Source organism: Saimiri boliviensis, chromosome 14 (genome assembly GCF_048565385.1).
Source record: "Saimiri boliviensis isolate mSaiBol1 chromosome 14, mSaiBol1.pri, whole genome shotgun sequence".
Taxonomy (NCBI): domain Eukaryota; kingdom Metazoa; phylum Chordata; class Mammalia; order Primates; family Cebidae; genus Saimiri; species Saimiri boliviensis.
In genome coordinates, this window is record NC_133462.1 from 79,825,921 (window position 1) to 79,841,887 (window position 15,967).

General features: G+C 49.5%; 1 protein-coding gene across 4 annotated transcripts in view; it reads right to left on the minus strand.

The window, feature by feature from the left end:
* Positions 1 to 1,413: 1,413 nt before the first annotated feature.
* The window catches only part of C14H1orf198 (chromosome 14 C1orf198 homolog), a 29,981-nt gene continuing 15,427 nt past the window's right edge, over positions 1,414 to 15,967 (minus strand). For 2 of the 4 annotated variants that reach the window (XM_074385317.1, XM_074385315.1), the window contains 3 exons: positions 7,482 to 8,027; positions 6,225 to 6,274; positions 1,414 to 4,130 (listed from right to left, as the gene is read on the minus strand). In XM_074385317.1, coding sequence (XP_074241418.1) covers positions 4,106 to 4,130; positions 6,225 to 6,274; positions 7,482 to 8,027 — 621 coding nt within the window. In that variant the 3' untranslated portion in view covers positions 1,414 to 4,105. The remainder of the gene's footprint in view (positions 4,131 to 6,224; positions 6,275 to 7,481; positions 8,028 to 15,967) is intronic. The other 2 variants (XM_074385316.1, XM_010351518.3) reach the window with 2 other exon arrangements.

Here is a 15,967-nt window from a genome sequence, read left to right on the forward strand (position 1 = left end):
AGCTGAATTGTCCCACCTCCACCCCAAAATTCCTTTATGTTGAAGCCCTAACCCCCAGTATCTTGGAATGTGACCATTTGGAGGCTAGGCTGTTAGAAAGGGAATCAGGTTACGATGGGGTGGTGAGTGTGGGTGCTATCTAATAGGACTGATGTCCTTATAAGAGATTGGACACACAGGCCGAGACTGCACAGCACAGATTGAGGAATGACCTTGGTGAGGACACAGCAGGAAGGGGGCCTCAGAAACCCACTCTGCTGTCATTTTGATCTTGGACTTTCAGCCTCTACAACAGTGAGATAATAAGCTTCTGTGGAAACCACCCAGTCTGTGGCATTTTGCTATGCCTCCCTAGCAAACCAGTGCCCTGGTTTGCTATAGCCAGGGTTGCTCACTTGTTTTCTACCCAAGTTTGCGTGATTCAGAATCACTGATTTTCTCCTAGGGAGCTCCCTCTTGGTACCCATGCTCCCAGAAAGCCAGTAAGTTCATCAGAAGACTGCCTCCAAGCAAAAAAACTCCCAGAAAAGCCCATGAATAATCCCACCCCACAAGAGCTGGCATTCTTGTTCCCTGGATTCAGCATTTTCTCTCCCTGGCTGCAAAGTGCTGAATACACCTAGGTAGGTTTTGCCTCTATATTGGTGACTCCCTCTTGCAAAGAAATACCTTTTTAAAAGATGTGTCAGTAACACATTCTGAGTTACCATCAAAGCTGCCAAACCCAGAAGCTGGGGAGCTATTTTGTTTCCTCTCATAACATGCAGATAGAGTCATCCAATAGTGATGACCCACAAACTTCATCACAAATACTATATACCACTAAGTCGGCAGGTGCAATTACTCTCCCAGAAATCTCCGGTCCCAAAAGCAGCAAGGTCCCACTGTGCATAAGTTAGAAGTCTGCCAACCTAAATCAGCATTTTTCACCATGTTTAGTTTTAAAAGCTTATTAACATGGAAAATTGACATCTGCTTCATCTGTAGTTGCTAACTTACCACCTACATTTTAATGAATGGAATAGGACTGACTGGCTGTGTTTTATTTTGTATTTCTATTCCCCATGCTCCCACCAAAAATCAGCTTTAACTAGAGGCCACACGAAAGCTTTGAGGGAGCAGCTTTTCAGAGCCATTCACCCAATACAATAAGCTTGTTTGGAAGACCTTGCTGACGCTTCCATTTCGCCCGAGGGCTGGCAAGCGCCCCCCAGGACAGAGCCCACCCCTCCTGCTAGGAGCCATCACCTCCCACAGACCTGCAGAGAAGACTGCCAGGACTGCAAAGCAGGCTTCTGGAAATGGCTTAAGCTAGCTTTCACTAGCATGAACCCCTTTTTCTCTTTTGTGTTCAACTGCAATCATCTCCACAGGCTTCCTGATTCCAGCAGAAGCGCATCACAGACACAAACAGCATTTTTAAAATGGCTTTATTAAAGGCTATGAGTATAAAATATGACCAAGTTACAAGTCAGCAGTAAGAATTTATTATTTTTGAAAACATTAATTAAAGAAAGGGAGATGCAAAGAAAGGGAGGCTGTTCCTGACATCCACACGGGGGTGTGGCTCCGACGGGTGACAGTGCCCCGCCGTTCCCAATGGGGCAGCACCCCCAAACCCAGTGGACAAGGGAGGGGCCCCCAGAGGAAACAGAGGCTGGTTGCTGATTTCTTGGGGAAACTTTTGTAAAAAATGCAGACACTGAATCCTTGAGCTGAATCCCAGATGCAGAGACTGGGGGAGGTGGAGAATCCAAAATCATGCTCAGGTTTCTCCTGAAAAGTGTGTCTTTTCTACAAAATAAATATAAACTCCTGGTTTTAGAAACTCCCTCCTGATGCACGGGAGGAAAAATGTGGCAAATGGAGAGCTAAGAAACCATCTTGGTAGAGGCTTTGCCCGAGGGTTGGAGGAAGATCCGCCGGTGAGGCAGGATGAAAGACCTGCACACAAGCCTGCCGTCCCTTTTTCCAAAAGCAGAGCAAAGCAACACACCTTGAGGACTCCCTCCAGGATTTCCCAATTTTTGATTTTACGCTGAATCTCAGGAGGCTATACCATTAAGAAACATTATAATCAGAGTTAGCACTGCTGGGTGCTGGGCCCCAGACCGTACTAAGAGAGGCAGAGGCTTTGAATAATTCCTACACCCCTCAGCACCAAGAAGAACTTGGAGGGAATATTGGGCCTTATAAGAAAGTGGGAAAGAAATTAGAATTTCTCCCAAGAGAACAGGCAGATAACCTTGACCCACCATCTTGGACACAGGTCTTTGTTCTGTGCTACACCGACACTACAGAATACAAACTCATACATATGCACTGGCTCCCATAGATTCCACAGCAGCCCCGTGCCCTCCAGGCAGAAGGTGCAGGCAGGTGGCGGCTGATGCTGAGGATCCCTGTGTGAACAGCACTGCTAGCCCCAAGGGGACCTGGAGCCTGCTCAGGCTGTGCCAGCTGGGATTTCTAAGCTCCTTTTTCCCTCACCACCATGATGAAAGCTTTTTGGCTTCACGTGTATCAACTATACTTAAATGGTACAGAAAGAACCTATATTTGAAAAGTTAAAGCACGTCACTGAAGGAGAACGAAAACTCCACAACCCAAGGAGCCAAATGAGGTTTAGAGACATAAAGCAATTGGCAAGAACCAAACCAAATGTTGGCTGTGCCACAGCTTTGGCAGAAACTTTCCCGGAGGTGATGAGGGGGTTGGGGTGAGTTGCTATGTGCTTTATTTTAGAGCCAGATAAAATACTCTGGAAATCATTTCAGAAGTTCCCATGAAACAGGCATTTTTTTAAAAAGAGAAGACACACTTTGGTATTGAAACCAAGCGCTCACTGGCAGGGGTCGCAGAGATTAAGGCTTCAGGTGAGAACGCAGTGATGGCAACGTGGAGGTGGTGCCACACCGGGCTTGAGGCTCTGCGTGGATGCCTCCTACATACAGGCTCACGCAGCTCAGGGACCACTGGGCGGGGCAGCCTGTGAGCGCAGCAGCTTCCCTATGGGAGGTGGGCCACCTTGTGCCACCGGGCACCAGCTCCAAGAGATACTGCTGCCGTGACACCTCGCAGGTCTCCAGGGGTGATCACAAACTCCATTTTTCCACTTCTGGTGGTGGTCGGGACTGGGGAAGGTCCGTCATGATGCAGCTGGCTAGCCCTTGGGATAAAGAATGCCCACTGCCCCCACCAGACTCACGCTGGAAGACTCTTAACACAACTAAGCAGAAGAGCCCCGTCCTCCAGCTGCGCCTGCCGTCTGCCCTGACTCCTGGAGGTGCCCAGTCCAGGGAACTACCAACAGGTCACATAAGCAACAAGAACTTCCGAAAGGAAATAGATACAAAACCAAGGAAAGTGGTAGCCCCACTGCTGATAATCTAGATACAAACTAACGCAAAGTTAATACAAAACTCTTTAAACATGCAACTCTTTTTAAACAACGATCTCACCCGTGCTCTGAATACGTATCAGGGCATGCCCGCAGTCTGTTCCCTGGAAATGGCCTGAGGGTGGAGGGTGGCACATGATGGGAGGGGCATGGCTTCCACAGAGAAGCCCTGGACAGCTGCAAGCTGGCTGAGAACTTCGCTGGGGGCCAATCTTTCGGGTCCCGGTCAGCATGCTGACGTCATGGCTGATCACATCACCCTCCATCACCCATCAAAGGGAACGCCATCCCTTAAAAAGGGGAGGGAGGGGGAATAACAAGGAGATGGAAATCACTTTTATGACTTTTGTGACATGTTGAAAAACATCCTTTGAGGAGGGGGAAATTGGATGGAGCTGAGAACAGAAGTTTTATTTACAAGATCTCCTGAATCCTTAACAGACCTTAAAAATTCTAAATGTAAAACTTCTGTTATCGAATCACTGAAAACAGCACATATATCTGGCTCTACCAAAAAAGAAATCTGGCAATATTGACCAGTTTCCAAATGATTAAGAAAAAGAGTGTCAAGAAACCAGGAAAATACATAGGAAAAGGTGGCCCTTTTATCCTTCTCCAGCACACCACTTTGGAAAATATTTTAGAATTCTTCACTGTATTTTTCTAATACATTTTACCAATTGTCCAGAAAATCAAATCCCGTCTTCAAAACGACATTACTTGAGCTGACCTGTAGAAGGGACAAAAACGTGGAAATAAGACATGAGTCTTTTTTTTTTCAGTTGTGCATAATCTAAAAACAGCATCTCATTTAAAGCGACCCAGATGAAAGAGCCTACTTCTGTCTCAGAGGTTCCTTGACCTCAATTTATCTCAGCACTTGGAATCAGAAGATTAAATAAAGTTCAATGCAATCTATACTCTGCCAGCATCCAACACTAACCCCTCTTCAACCCCAGGCATGTCTGTGAGCAGCTAATAGACCTTACAGAGAAAAGAACAATGTCTATTTTTCTATAAATGTTTTCTGTTTCTGCATGAGAGCCATGTTTAAATGTATTCATCCTAAATAAGAGAACATATGATAAAGATATTCCTTCTAATATAAAACAAACATCACACACAAACACAACAAAAAAGAACTTGCAAAGCTGAGAAAGTAAAGTGCAGAGAGAATGTGAAGCTTATTTCTTTCAGATCTTATAAAAGGTTATGAGGTGATTTTCCCAAACTCCAGGCTCAGCCTCCGAGGCTCAAGTAATCCTCTCACCTCAGCCTCCCACGTAGCTGGGACTACAGGCAAGCACCACGCACGCACCATGAGGCCTGGTTTAATTTCATTCTTCTTTCAGGGGAAAGGGCTTGACTGACAGGTCTCCTCTGTGAGCATGGGCTGTCTCAAGCTGCTGCTATTTTCATAAACCTTCTGACCGGCTTCCACTCAGATGCCCCTTTCCTCCAGGATAACGCCAGCAGACGTTTACCTCGTGGGCTGAGGCTTCCTGAGCAAAGAAACCTTGACTCTCCACCCTCCAAGCAGCCAGCGAGCAGAAAATGCATGCATGGTGACAAGAGCAGGCAATGGGCTAAAGGACTCGCCCTTGAGGCCTGACTCGGGCCCAGTTTGGCTGCATGAGACTGATGAAGAGTGAGGTAAAACACGCAAAACGGAAGGGGCCCAGTCCAGCTTTCTTTGTTCTGGTTTCCTTCCAGTTTCTTAAATGCAGTGGCATTTCACTGCGCTCTCTCAGAAATCTGTTCTCTCAAAGGAATTTCATGTGCTGTCTCCTACTCTCCACTGCCCACACGGAAACACGTTCCTGCTTCTCTTTGGAGTGGAGACTGTCACCTACTTTATGGAAATACTTCCTTCAGAGGAAGTCCCACGTGCAAAGTCTTATAGTGCTGGTTAGGGAGGCGGGGAACTGAGCCTGTCTGTAAGGAGGCAGTCACGGGCAGAAAACAATGGAGAGATGGGCAGGTACTGCAGGAGGCAGGAAAGGAGAGGGCAGAAAGCACTGACTTCAGGAGGGGCAGAGACATGGCGAGGAGGGCAGGCTAGAGCGCTGATGTGGAGCAGCGCTGGATCTTCCCTCCGCAGGAGGACAGCACGTGCAGCCGTCGGCCAAGGGAGGTGTGGAGGCACTGAGAACCCGCTCTGGGAGACGTTCAACGTCATCAGTGATGATCTCAACTCAACAACAAAATAACCAAAAATTAAACCACGGGCCAGGGACCACTGGACATTTCTCCAAGGAAGATACACAGATGGCCAAAAAGCACATAAAATGATTCTCAACATCGCTCATGATCAGGGACAGGCAAGTCAAAACCACAGCGAGACACCACCTCACACCCTTTCACATGGCACCAGCAAAGACACAGAAAATAGCAGGTGTTGCAAGGGAGTGGAGAAACTGGAGCTCATGTGGATGGAAAGTAAAACGGCGCAGCTGCTGGAGCAAACGGTACGCAGCTTCTTCAAAAAAGTAAAACTAGAATCACCATGCGATCCAGCAATTCCACATCTGGGTATGCACCCAGGAGAAGGGAAAGCAGGGGCTGGGAGAGGTATCTGGACACACACGTTTATAGTAGCACTATTCCTAACAGCCCACAATAGCCAAAAGGTGGAAGCAACTCAAGTGTCTGTGGATGGATGGGTGGATACACGAAATGTGGTCTACCCACACAGTGGAATACTACTCAGCCTTAAAAGGCAATTTTACACAGGCTACAACATGAATGAACCTTGAAGATATTACACTAAGTAAAATTAGTCACAAAAGGATACATACTATATGATGCCACTTACAGGACGTACCTAGAGGAGTCAAACTCATAGAAACAAAGTAGAATGGCGTTTGCCAGGGGCTGTGGGGAGGGAGGAATGGAAAGTTAGTGTTGAACGAGTCCAGAGCTTTAGTTCTGCAAGATGAAAGGAGTTGTGGCGATGGATGGTAGTGATGGTGACAGAGCATTGAGAATGTACTCAAATGCCACCAAATTTAACTTTAAAATGGTTAAAATGGTAACTTTTTGTGTATTTTACCATAATAAAAAACTTCTAAAATTCCTATGTGGAACTAGCCCAAATGCCCACCACCACTCAACAAGTGAATAAAGAAACTGTGAGATTATATATACAGTATGTATGTATGTATGTATCATATAATAGAATAGTACTTGGCCATAAAAAGGAATGAATTAATGGCATTTGCAGCAACCTGGATAGGACTGGAGACTATGATTCTAGGTGAACTAACGCAGGAATGGAAAACCAGACATCGTATCTTCTCACTCATAAGTGGGAGCTAAGCTGCGAGGATGCAAAGGCGTAAGAACGACACAATGGACTTTGGAGACTCAGCAGGGAGGGGTGTGAGATAAAAGACTACGATTCGGATTCAGTGTACACTGCTTAGGTGATGGGTGCACCAAAATCTCACAAATCACCACAAAAGAACTTATGTAACCAAATACTTCTTGTTCCCCAAAAACCTGTGAAAATATTTTTTAAAGAAAGAGTCACCACAGAGCCGAGGAGGCCCGGTGAGGCTAACATGGAGGAAGCTGATCCTGGGCTCACAAGGCAGCCAGGAGCCCAGCGAGGCCAGAAGAGGGTCAAGACCCAGTGTGGCCTCTCAACTGTGCCTGCCCGCCTTGCCAACAGGCCGCTCCCTGGCCCAAACCCAGGCCAATCCTAAAGAACAGACCACTGCCCTACGGGCAGCTCCCAAAAAGGCCCAGCACAGCCTTGCGCTGTCAGCCCTGGGCGCAGCGCCTTCCAGGGGCCTCTCCAGATAGCAGCCCCGGGAAAGCGCAGTGGGCCACGGAACCCTGCCTGGTAAACAAATGAGAGCACCCAGATGGACTCGCAAAACTTGTCTTGTTGCATATTTGTTGGTGGCTCAGCTCGGAGCCTAGACATCCTCTGGGGAAGAGGGAGGGGAAGCAGAAAGGAGGGGAGGGGAAAAAGAGCATGGGCACCTGTGGCCTGCCTGCTTTGTGGGGGACCCTCTCAGTCCCCATCGAAGAAGGGCCCACCCCGCCTGAGGACGTGTTGGTGCAGGCCACCCACCTGTGCAAACTTGGGTTCCGAGAACAGGGTGTCTTCCCCGTCGTCCTGTCTGGCGTCAGGAGACGGAAGCTTCCCCTCGAGCTGGGAGGAGGTGGCCTCGTGCAGCACGCTGCTGAGAGCCTGGACGGGCGGGGTTCTCTCGCGTTCGGTGCTCACGTTGGGAAGGGGACGCTGCTCCTGGCGGAGGGTGCTGGGCTTTTCCACCTTGGCCTCCCTGTCCTTCGGGGCAGGTTCCTGCCGGTAGCAGGGAGCCAAGACCTTCTCCCCCTTCTCCATGGACTTGATCTGGCTAGGGGTCAGCGACTGGAACTCGGCCTCAGGCCCCTCCCCTCTGGACCGCTCGGCGTTGATCTTCCAGAAGGACGCTTCCTCCTCCTTCCTGGTGGGGCCCAGGGCATCCAGGCTGGAGGACCTGCTGCCCTGGGAGGACGACTTGAGGGCCTGGGAGCCCTGAGAAGCTTTGGACAGTGGTCTCGGCTCGCTAATGGCTGTGCCGTTGCTCGGCTCCTGGATGGATAAGGAGGAGATGCTGAATTCCATCTGACTCTACGGTGGGACATGAGAAAGGAGAGAAGAAAGCAAGCGATCCTGAGAATCAACCGTCACAGGCTGCCAGCTCACCACCACCCCCCGGGCACATGGATGCAGGCAGCCACACAAGAGCTGTTGCCCACGTGCAGGAGCTGTCTGTCCTGAGTGGTAGGTATGTTCAGGACTTCCGTTGTGCACCTGAATTCATCAGAAGCTGAAAGGCCAAGGCCGGGTGATGGATTGTGGGTGGTGGTCCCCTCCCACATCTCATGCTGAACAGTAACCTCCAGTGCTGAAGGTGGGGCCCGGTGGGAGGTGTCTGGACCATAGGGGCAGATCCCTCATGGCTCCTCGCTGTCTTCATGAGAGTGAGTTCCCTTCATGAGAGTGAGTTCCCGTGAGATCTAGTCATTTAAAAGGGTATGGCACCTCCCCTGACTCTCTCCTGAGTTACACCCCCTGAGACCTCCCCAGAAGCCAAGCAGAGGCTGATGCCATGTTTCCTGTGCGGCCCACAGAACTATGAGCCAGTTAAACCTCCTCCCTAAATTAAATAAATTACCCACTCTCAGGTATTTCTTTAAAGCAATGCAAGAACAGACTAATACACCCTTTCATGCACTATGCTACATGCAGCTCGAGGCATCTGAGTACCACAGATGAGTAGGGCTCTCTGCTTGGTAAGCAGGGCACCCGCCTGTCTCCTCCAGTGTGGTTCTAGCGCCTTCCTGATGGGCGGCGACCCTCACAGGGAGGATAATGAGGAAGGGTGCAGAGTGCAACAGAAGGCCCCTCCACAGCCAGGGTCAGAACCCAGCCTCAGACCACAAACACCCAGAGGGCAGGCAGGGCCCAGCACCCAGCGCAGCCCATGCCCCACATCTGAGCACCTACAAAAATGCTTTCCTTGATCCAGATGCTGCTAACCACAGTGATCTCTAAAAATGATGCTGCTGAGCTGTTTTGACCAACACAATCATTAAATGGAAACCTAAACCTCCTCTTTGGAGTAGAATGTTGTCTTCCAAGTTCTGCAGAACAAGCAATTTGTAATCTCAATCACTTCTGAAGACGTCTCTCTTCCCTTGCCATTTTACTCCCTCATACTTCCCAGTCTCTCTCTGAAATTAACATGCTAGATGTGGCAGCTCACGCCTATAATCCCAGCACTTTGGGAGGCTGAGTATGGAAAATCCCTTGAGCCCAGTTCAAGACCAGCCTGGGCAACAAGTGAGACCCATTCTCTACTAAAAACTTTTTTAAAAAAATGGTCAGGCATAAGCTGGGCGCGGTGGCTCACGCCTGTAATCCCAGCTCTTTGGGAGGCTGAGATGGGTGGATCACCTGAGGTCAGGAGTTCAAGACCAGCCTGACCAATATGGTGAAACTCCATCTTAATAAATAAATTAATTAATTAATTAATTTTTTAAAAAATGGCCAGGCATAGTGGCACATGCCTGTGGTCCCCAGTGCTACGCAGAAGGCTGAGGTGGGAGGACTGCTTAGGCCTGGGAGATGGAGGCTGCAGTGAGACACAACTGCACCCCTGCACTCCAGCCTGGGCAACAGAGCAAGACCCTGTCTCAAAAAATATGTTAAAAAAATAAATAAATAAATAAAAGTAATAAAACTACATGAGAGAAAGTTTGGGAAATAGAAAAAAGAAAAAGAATCAGTCACAACCCAACCCTTTTCTCCTCCAATAACCACTACTGCTTTTTGTTATTTCTATGTAACCATTTTCATATATGTGTATTATGAGGATGTGGTTCTGTTGGGCATGTGATTCTGGGCACTGCTTTTTCACTTAATCATAAGCATCATCCATGTTGTTTTATGGTCATTAAAACGATTATTTTTAATGGTTGTAAAATATTTCAGTAGCTGTCGCACCACCTACTTAGCCGTCTTCTTATTATCAGACAATTTGCTATTTCTAAGCCTTGTTATAATTAAGGTTGCCATAAACATCTTCACGCATGCAATCTCTTCCCCATTTTGGATTAATTTCTTTAGACAGATTTCTAGAAGTGAAATATCAAAATACAAACAATTTAAACCTTTCCTTTTTATGGTTTTAGATGCCTACTATCAAATCTGCTTTCTAGCGGCTGCCCCAATTTCTAATGCCACCAGATGTACATCAGAGTAGCACTTTTAGTCACTGAGTATCACAATTTAAAACTGCCTATGCTAACTTAAGATACAAAACATGGTTCTTCATGACATCCATACACAGCCTTTCACATATCAATGGTCTGTTCAGTTCTTTAAGTTTCTGCAGACAGCAGCACTCTCCTAGCATCCTTGCCAAAGGGCAGGGGCGTGCTTGTCGGGGCAAGGATGGACATACGGCTTTTCGCACGTGAACTGCAGGTCCTGAGCACAGAGAAATGCACACGTTCTCTGAGTCTGAGACTTCTAAAAGCCCAGCTTCTGACGGCCAGACATCTTCCCTCCAGGCTTGGGAGATGAGATCATGAGGCCATGAAGAACTCAAGTTTAAAACGCAAGCCTAGGCTGCCCTGAAGCTCAGTGTTATAGGAAATAAAACCCACAGGCCGGGTGTGGTGGCTCACGCCTGTAACCCCAGCACTTTGGGAGGCTGAGGCAGGCGGATCATGAGGTCAGGAGTTTGAGACCAGCCTGACTAACATGGTGAAACCCTGTTTCTACTAAAAATACAAAAATTTGCAAGGTATGGTGGCGTGCACCTGTAATTCCAGCTACTCAGGAGACTGAGGCAGGATAATCACTTGAACCCGGGAGGCAGAGGTTGCAGTGAGCTGAGATCACGCCACTGTACTCCAGCCTGGATGACAGAGTGAGACTCGGTCTCCAAACAAAAACAAAAACAAAAACAACAAAAAAAACAGGAAACAGTCAAAAAGCGCTGGCATTGGTTCTGCCAGGAGCTCCGGTTAAAGACAACATAGGTTACTCAGTGTGCCTGATGTATCAAGCATGTTATTTTTAAATTATTATTTTCATTCTACAAATGAGAAAATGGAGACTTGGAGTGATGAATTAAACTGTCCTAGGTCACCAGCCCATTAGGAGATGGTGCAGCTGGTATTTCAACCTGGATCAAGAGACTCCAAGGCCTGAAGCCACGGCTGGGCATCCCTGCATCACAAAACAAGAAGTGGCCCCCAGGTACGACATTCGTGGAAGCAGCGGAGAGCAGTGCACAAAGTAGGATTTCTTTACGTGTGTGATCTAATTTGACTTTACAGGGCTATTGCTAAGTGATGCATTCTGAATACTCGGCATATTTCCAAATTCCGCAACAGAATACAGAAAAACTGTGGGATAGAGATGATGGTTTCTTGAAATAGGCAAATCGCTAAAAATGGCTCGGAAGTGGGGCCCAACTCAGGGGACAGAGCTGACTTTGATCTGGAAATTGTAGTGTAAGGAAGGCACTAAAACTGAGCACTTCGTCGAACTCCAGGCTTTTTCGGGATCAGCAATTTCTCCCATGGGTGTCTTTGCTCAGAAGCCTCTGGAAGGTGAGACGGAACTTCCTGTGTACGTGGAAGGCAGCACTGGCCTGAGCCGGGAACGCTGGGGAGAGACGCCAGTCACAGTGGTTCCTGGGCTGCTTCAGGGGCGCTGTGGGAAGGGAACTGGGTAGCACTTAGCTGGGTGTGACCTCCTCAACCAGAATGACAGAGGTCACTCCAATCCCTGCTTGACAGGAGACTTGGCGACAGCTCCTCAGAGCGGGGTGTCATCTGGCCAGAGGAGAGGGCTGTGCTGGCAGAAGCAGCTACCTCGTTTAGGGGGGTCTGGAGGTGAATAAGGGGAAGACAAGAACGTAAAGAAGAAAGAAGTTCCCATGCATCTGCTTCTTTTTCCCTATGTATGTGTAGGCTGTTCTTAATTTTGAAAATAACGTATAACTACCATCTCCTTTAAAGAATGCCCTGATGATCTCACGAAGGTAGGAAGTAGGACAGATCCTGCAGGCTGGGAAGGGTGTGTAAGAAGGGCGTGCAAGGATGGTTACCGGGTGCAGGTGCACAGTGAGCTGGAAGGAGGGTTTGCTCTAGTGTTCAGTAGCAGAGCAGGTGACTTATAGTTAAGTGTATTGTATAGTTTGAAATAGCTATAAAAGAGGACGTGAAATGTTCCCAACACATAGAAATGACAAATACTTGAAGTGAGGGTCACCGCAAATACCCTAACTGGAACATACAGTCTATGATTCAACAAAATGTCACATGTATCCCGTCAATATCTAAAAATTTTATATATCAAAAAAAACACCACCACCACCCTGCGCTGGTCAATCCCCACACTGGGCACTAGGTCTCTGCCCCACTGCTTTCTCCAAAGAAAAGCGTTTGTTACCTAGAATTTCTAACCACAAACCTTTCGGAGTTAGGGGAAGAATCTTTTTTCCTGTCTAAATCTGACTGCTCAGCTCTAAAAACTCCAAGAACTGTAACAAAAACAGGCTCCATCAGGCCAGGTGGGAGTCCAGGGGTGATCAAGCCCACCCCTCAGGGGCTGCAGCCTGTCCGCCCAGGGACCACATTCTACCCGGGGGCACCAGGACAGAGCGAAAAGTGGCTCCAAGCTCATTTTCAAAGACACGCAGACACGCAGGCCATAGGAAGGCAGGGCCTCTTTTGCCAAAAGAGGCAAAAGCCCATTTTTGTTCCTGGAACAAAAGCCCATTTTCTACAGGTGTGGAGAAACAGCTGGGCTCTTGAGAAAGGAGCTCATGTCAGCCCTCTCCCATGGCACTGAGCAACAGGGAGCCGGGGCTGGCAGAAGGATAAGGCTCGTGAAGGGGAGGAACCCGTGGGCCATGGGATGCCAACTCATGGGTGCCAGCCACAGACAGAAAGCTGGGGTTCAGGGATTCATCTTAGTGGTCTTCTTAGTGTTTGAGACAGGGTAGAAAAGAGAGTCCACAAAGAAGCCATCCCTCCTAACGGCAGCACTGACAGCCCACCCTCAATGTCCCAAATGCCCACGGACGCTCTGCCAGGTGGACTCCCTCCAGCCAGGCCAGGCTGGGCGTCAGTCACCCCGTGCGGGGAACCAGGTCTCAGTTGGCCACGTCTATTCTAAAAACAGAAGGACCACAACTGAGCCCAGTGTCTATTTTTAACACCCCACTCACTGAAGAGGAATGTGTAATATTTCAGTAAAAGACGAGTGCTGACTGCCAAAGCTAACTGTTTGGCTTGGCAGCCTCGGACAGATCTAAATTGTTGAGACAAAGGCTACAGAAGCCTTGTCAGAAAAGATCATCATTTACTAGAACATTCCTCATACATTCACCAGCCAGTTCACATCTATCCTTCCCACCGCCCCTCCAAAGAGGGAAGAGGAGGCGGATGAGCGGGAAGACACTAAAAACCTTTAGAATAGCAAGTGTTGTAGAAGTGGTGGCTGACAGGGACGAACCCAGGGGGCCCGAAGAGACGGGGCAGTGGACGTAAACAAACAAACGCCTGACCGTCAGCCTCAAAGGCAACACCAGCCAGGGAGAACCCAGCCGAGAACTGACAGGGGATGGGGGCAGAGGTATACCAGGTCCCGGGATTGTCAAGGTTAAGGGACAAATGACCATGTCTGACATCCTGGGCTTGTCATCTCACAGGGACAAAGATGCACCAACAAGGAATGTATAAGCACGGCCCGGTTTCCCCCGTCACAGTGCTTCCTAACCGTAACAGGGCAGAGGGTCACTCTGGAAGCCGCAGCAGGGGTTAAGAGCACGGGCCCGGGCTTAGGACTGCCGGGTTCACATCCTCACTCGATGCCCTGCTTTTCTCATCTGTAAAGTGGGTTGCTGTGAGGATTACACGCTGCAATGCAGGGGTGCTGCTCAGCACAGACCCAGCACGTGGTGAGACTCCTGATTGGGACAACTGTAAAAAGATGATTGTGCTGAGTCTGGAGGGCAGGTGGGGCCCTCTCGGGTGGATGGGGGTCGGGGGACTGAGCAAAACGCTGAGGTTGAAGGGAACACGGTCCCTGAGGCGGGGAAGAACAGAGCGTATGTGATGGTGCTGCGGGGCCGGGGGCAGGGCTGAGCGAGTGACGCATCATCTCAGACACGGAGACCAGGGAAGGTCTAGAGCAGGAGCCCACAGGGGTCTGATGTCATCTCAGGAAGGGGTGAGACACAGCGCAGAGGAAGGGCAGGAGGGAGAGAGGGAGGGAGGGAGGGAACTTCTGGGCAGACATGAGGGTCTCCGTGAGGAGCGCGCAGACCAAGCTGCAGGTGGGTGGGTGCAGCCCTGTGGTGCCCTGCCTCTCAGAAACCTCATGGCTGGCAATGAGGAGGAACCCTCGAGCAGAGCCAACAAATCCCCTACGTCCAGGAACCTCCTGCTGGAACAGCCCGTTTGTCCCACTACGGGCAGCAAAGCCCCGCAAGCCACAGACAGACCTGGGCTCCAATTGCTCTTCACCTACTCAACCTGCCAGGCACCTGACCCCCTGCATCCCGCTGTCCTGACCCACAGCATGAACAGGGACACCGGCCTCCCAAGGGTGAAAGAATTCAAAGTGCATGCACTTCCCGATCACGGGCACAGCATGGAGGAGGGGCCTGTGCGCATCACGCTTACGCATCTTTCTGAGGAGGGGTCTGGAAGGCTTCCCTACTCTGGGATGACCTATATTGGCCCCTGAGGTATTTTGATACCCATGAAATCAAGGACCCGATCCCCAGCCCAACCTACTGACTGTCCTAATAGGCAGCTAGACATCAGGGAAGGAATAGGGTAGCCAGAAAGAAGCAGCCAGACAGCTTGGGGGAGGGACAAGGCTGGGGACAGGGTCCCAACGCCTAGTCAACCAAGAGCTCAGCCAACCAAAGCTGGGGATGGGGTCCCAAGAGCCCAGCCAACTTTGAGGCAGGGCCTGACCTGTCCCAAAGGCATTTTTTTCCTCTGAATTCTCCAGCCCAGACCGCCTAGGGAATGTAAAGAATCCTCTCTCCACTCCTGCCTCCTCCCCTGTCTGGAGCCTTCTAAGTGCTGGGTTTTTTCCTCTCGAAACAGCAGTAGCATGACATAGGAATGCAACATTAGGGCCCACTGGCCCCCTCTTCCCGCCGCACGCCGGCCAAGCTGATAGATGAGTGGAAAAGATGACACTCAGGATCACCCCCACCCCTTCTAGGACCAGCAGGCCTCCCTTCCATGATGGAAGAAGTCTGGGCAACAGAGGCACCACAGCCAGGATCAGCCTCAAGGAGGCAACCGAGGCGGAGGGGGGTGGGGACAGGCTGGAAAACCAGGCAGGCGCACAGCTGCTACAATGAGGCCACAGCAAGCTCTCCTGATCAAAGCTGCGCTGCGTGGTGGCGGCAACCACAGGTCCTAAGCACAACAGCAGCTCATTCTGTGGAGGTGGAACTGCCATGGGCTGGGCAAGAGAAAGAAACCCACACAGAGGTGCAGCAGTGGGGTGAGAACAAAATATCCCTGAGATTCTTAACTCTGCCCATGGCCGTGACCTTGGGTCAGGCTTACCCTTTCGTAGGTAGATTTGTCAGAGGACGGAGAAGTCAGAGCTGTGGAAAGAGCTGGGCACTCTGCTGGCATTCGTTAAATGTCTGTTGAACTGAACAGCTGAAGGAGGCCATGAGGCTGTATCTACCCAACATGTATCGAAATATGAGTTAAACAAATGGGGAAACGAATGAAGGAAGGACTCAGTGGCTATGGCTTTTGTCCTAAGTGAGATCTGCCACCAAACATAGCTGTCTACTCACTGAGCTGTTTTTAAGCACAGAAGTGGCCTATGCTCAAATCTGGGCCTGCAGCATAATGTCTGACATAAACAGGGTACACAATAAATGTGCACTGGAAAAAAAAATCAATGATTGATTGCAAAGACAGAAAATAGATGGTGACTGCCACGGGCTAGCATGAGTGGAGGGGATGTCATTCTTTAATGGGAACAGAGTTTCAGTTTTGCAA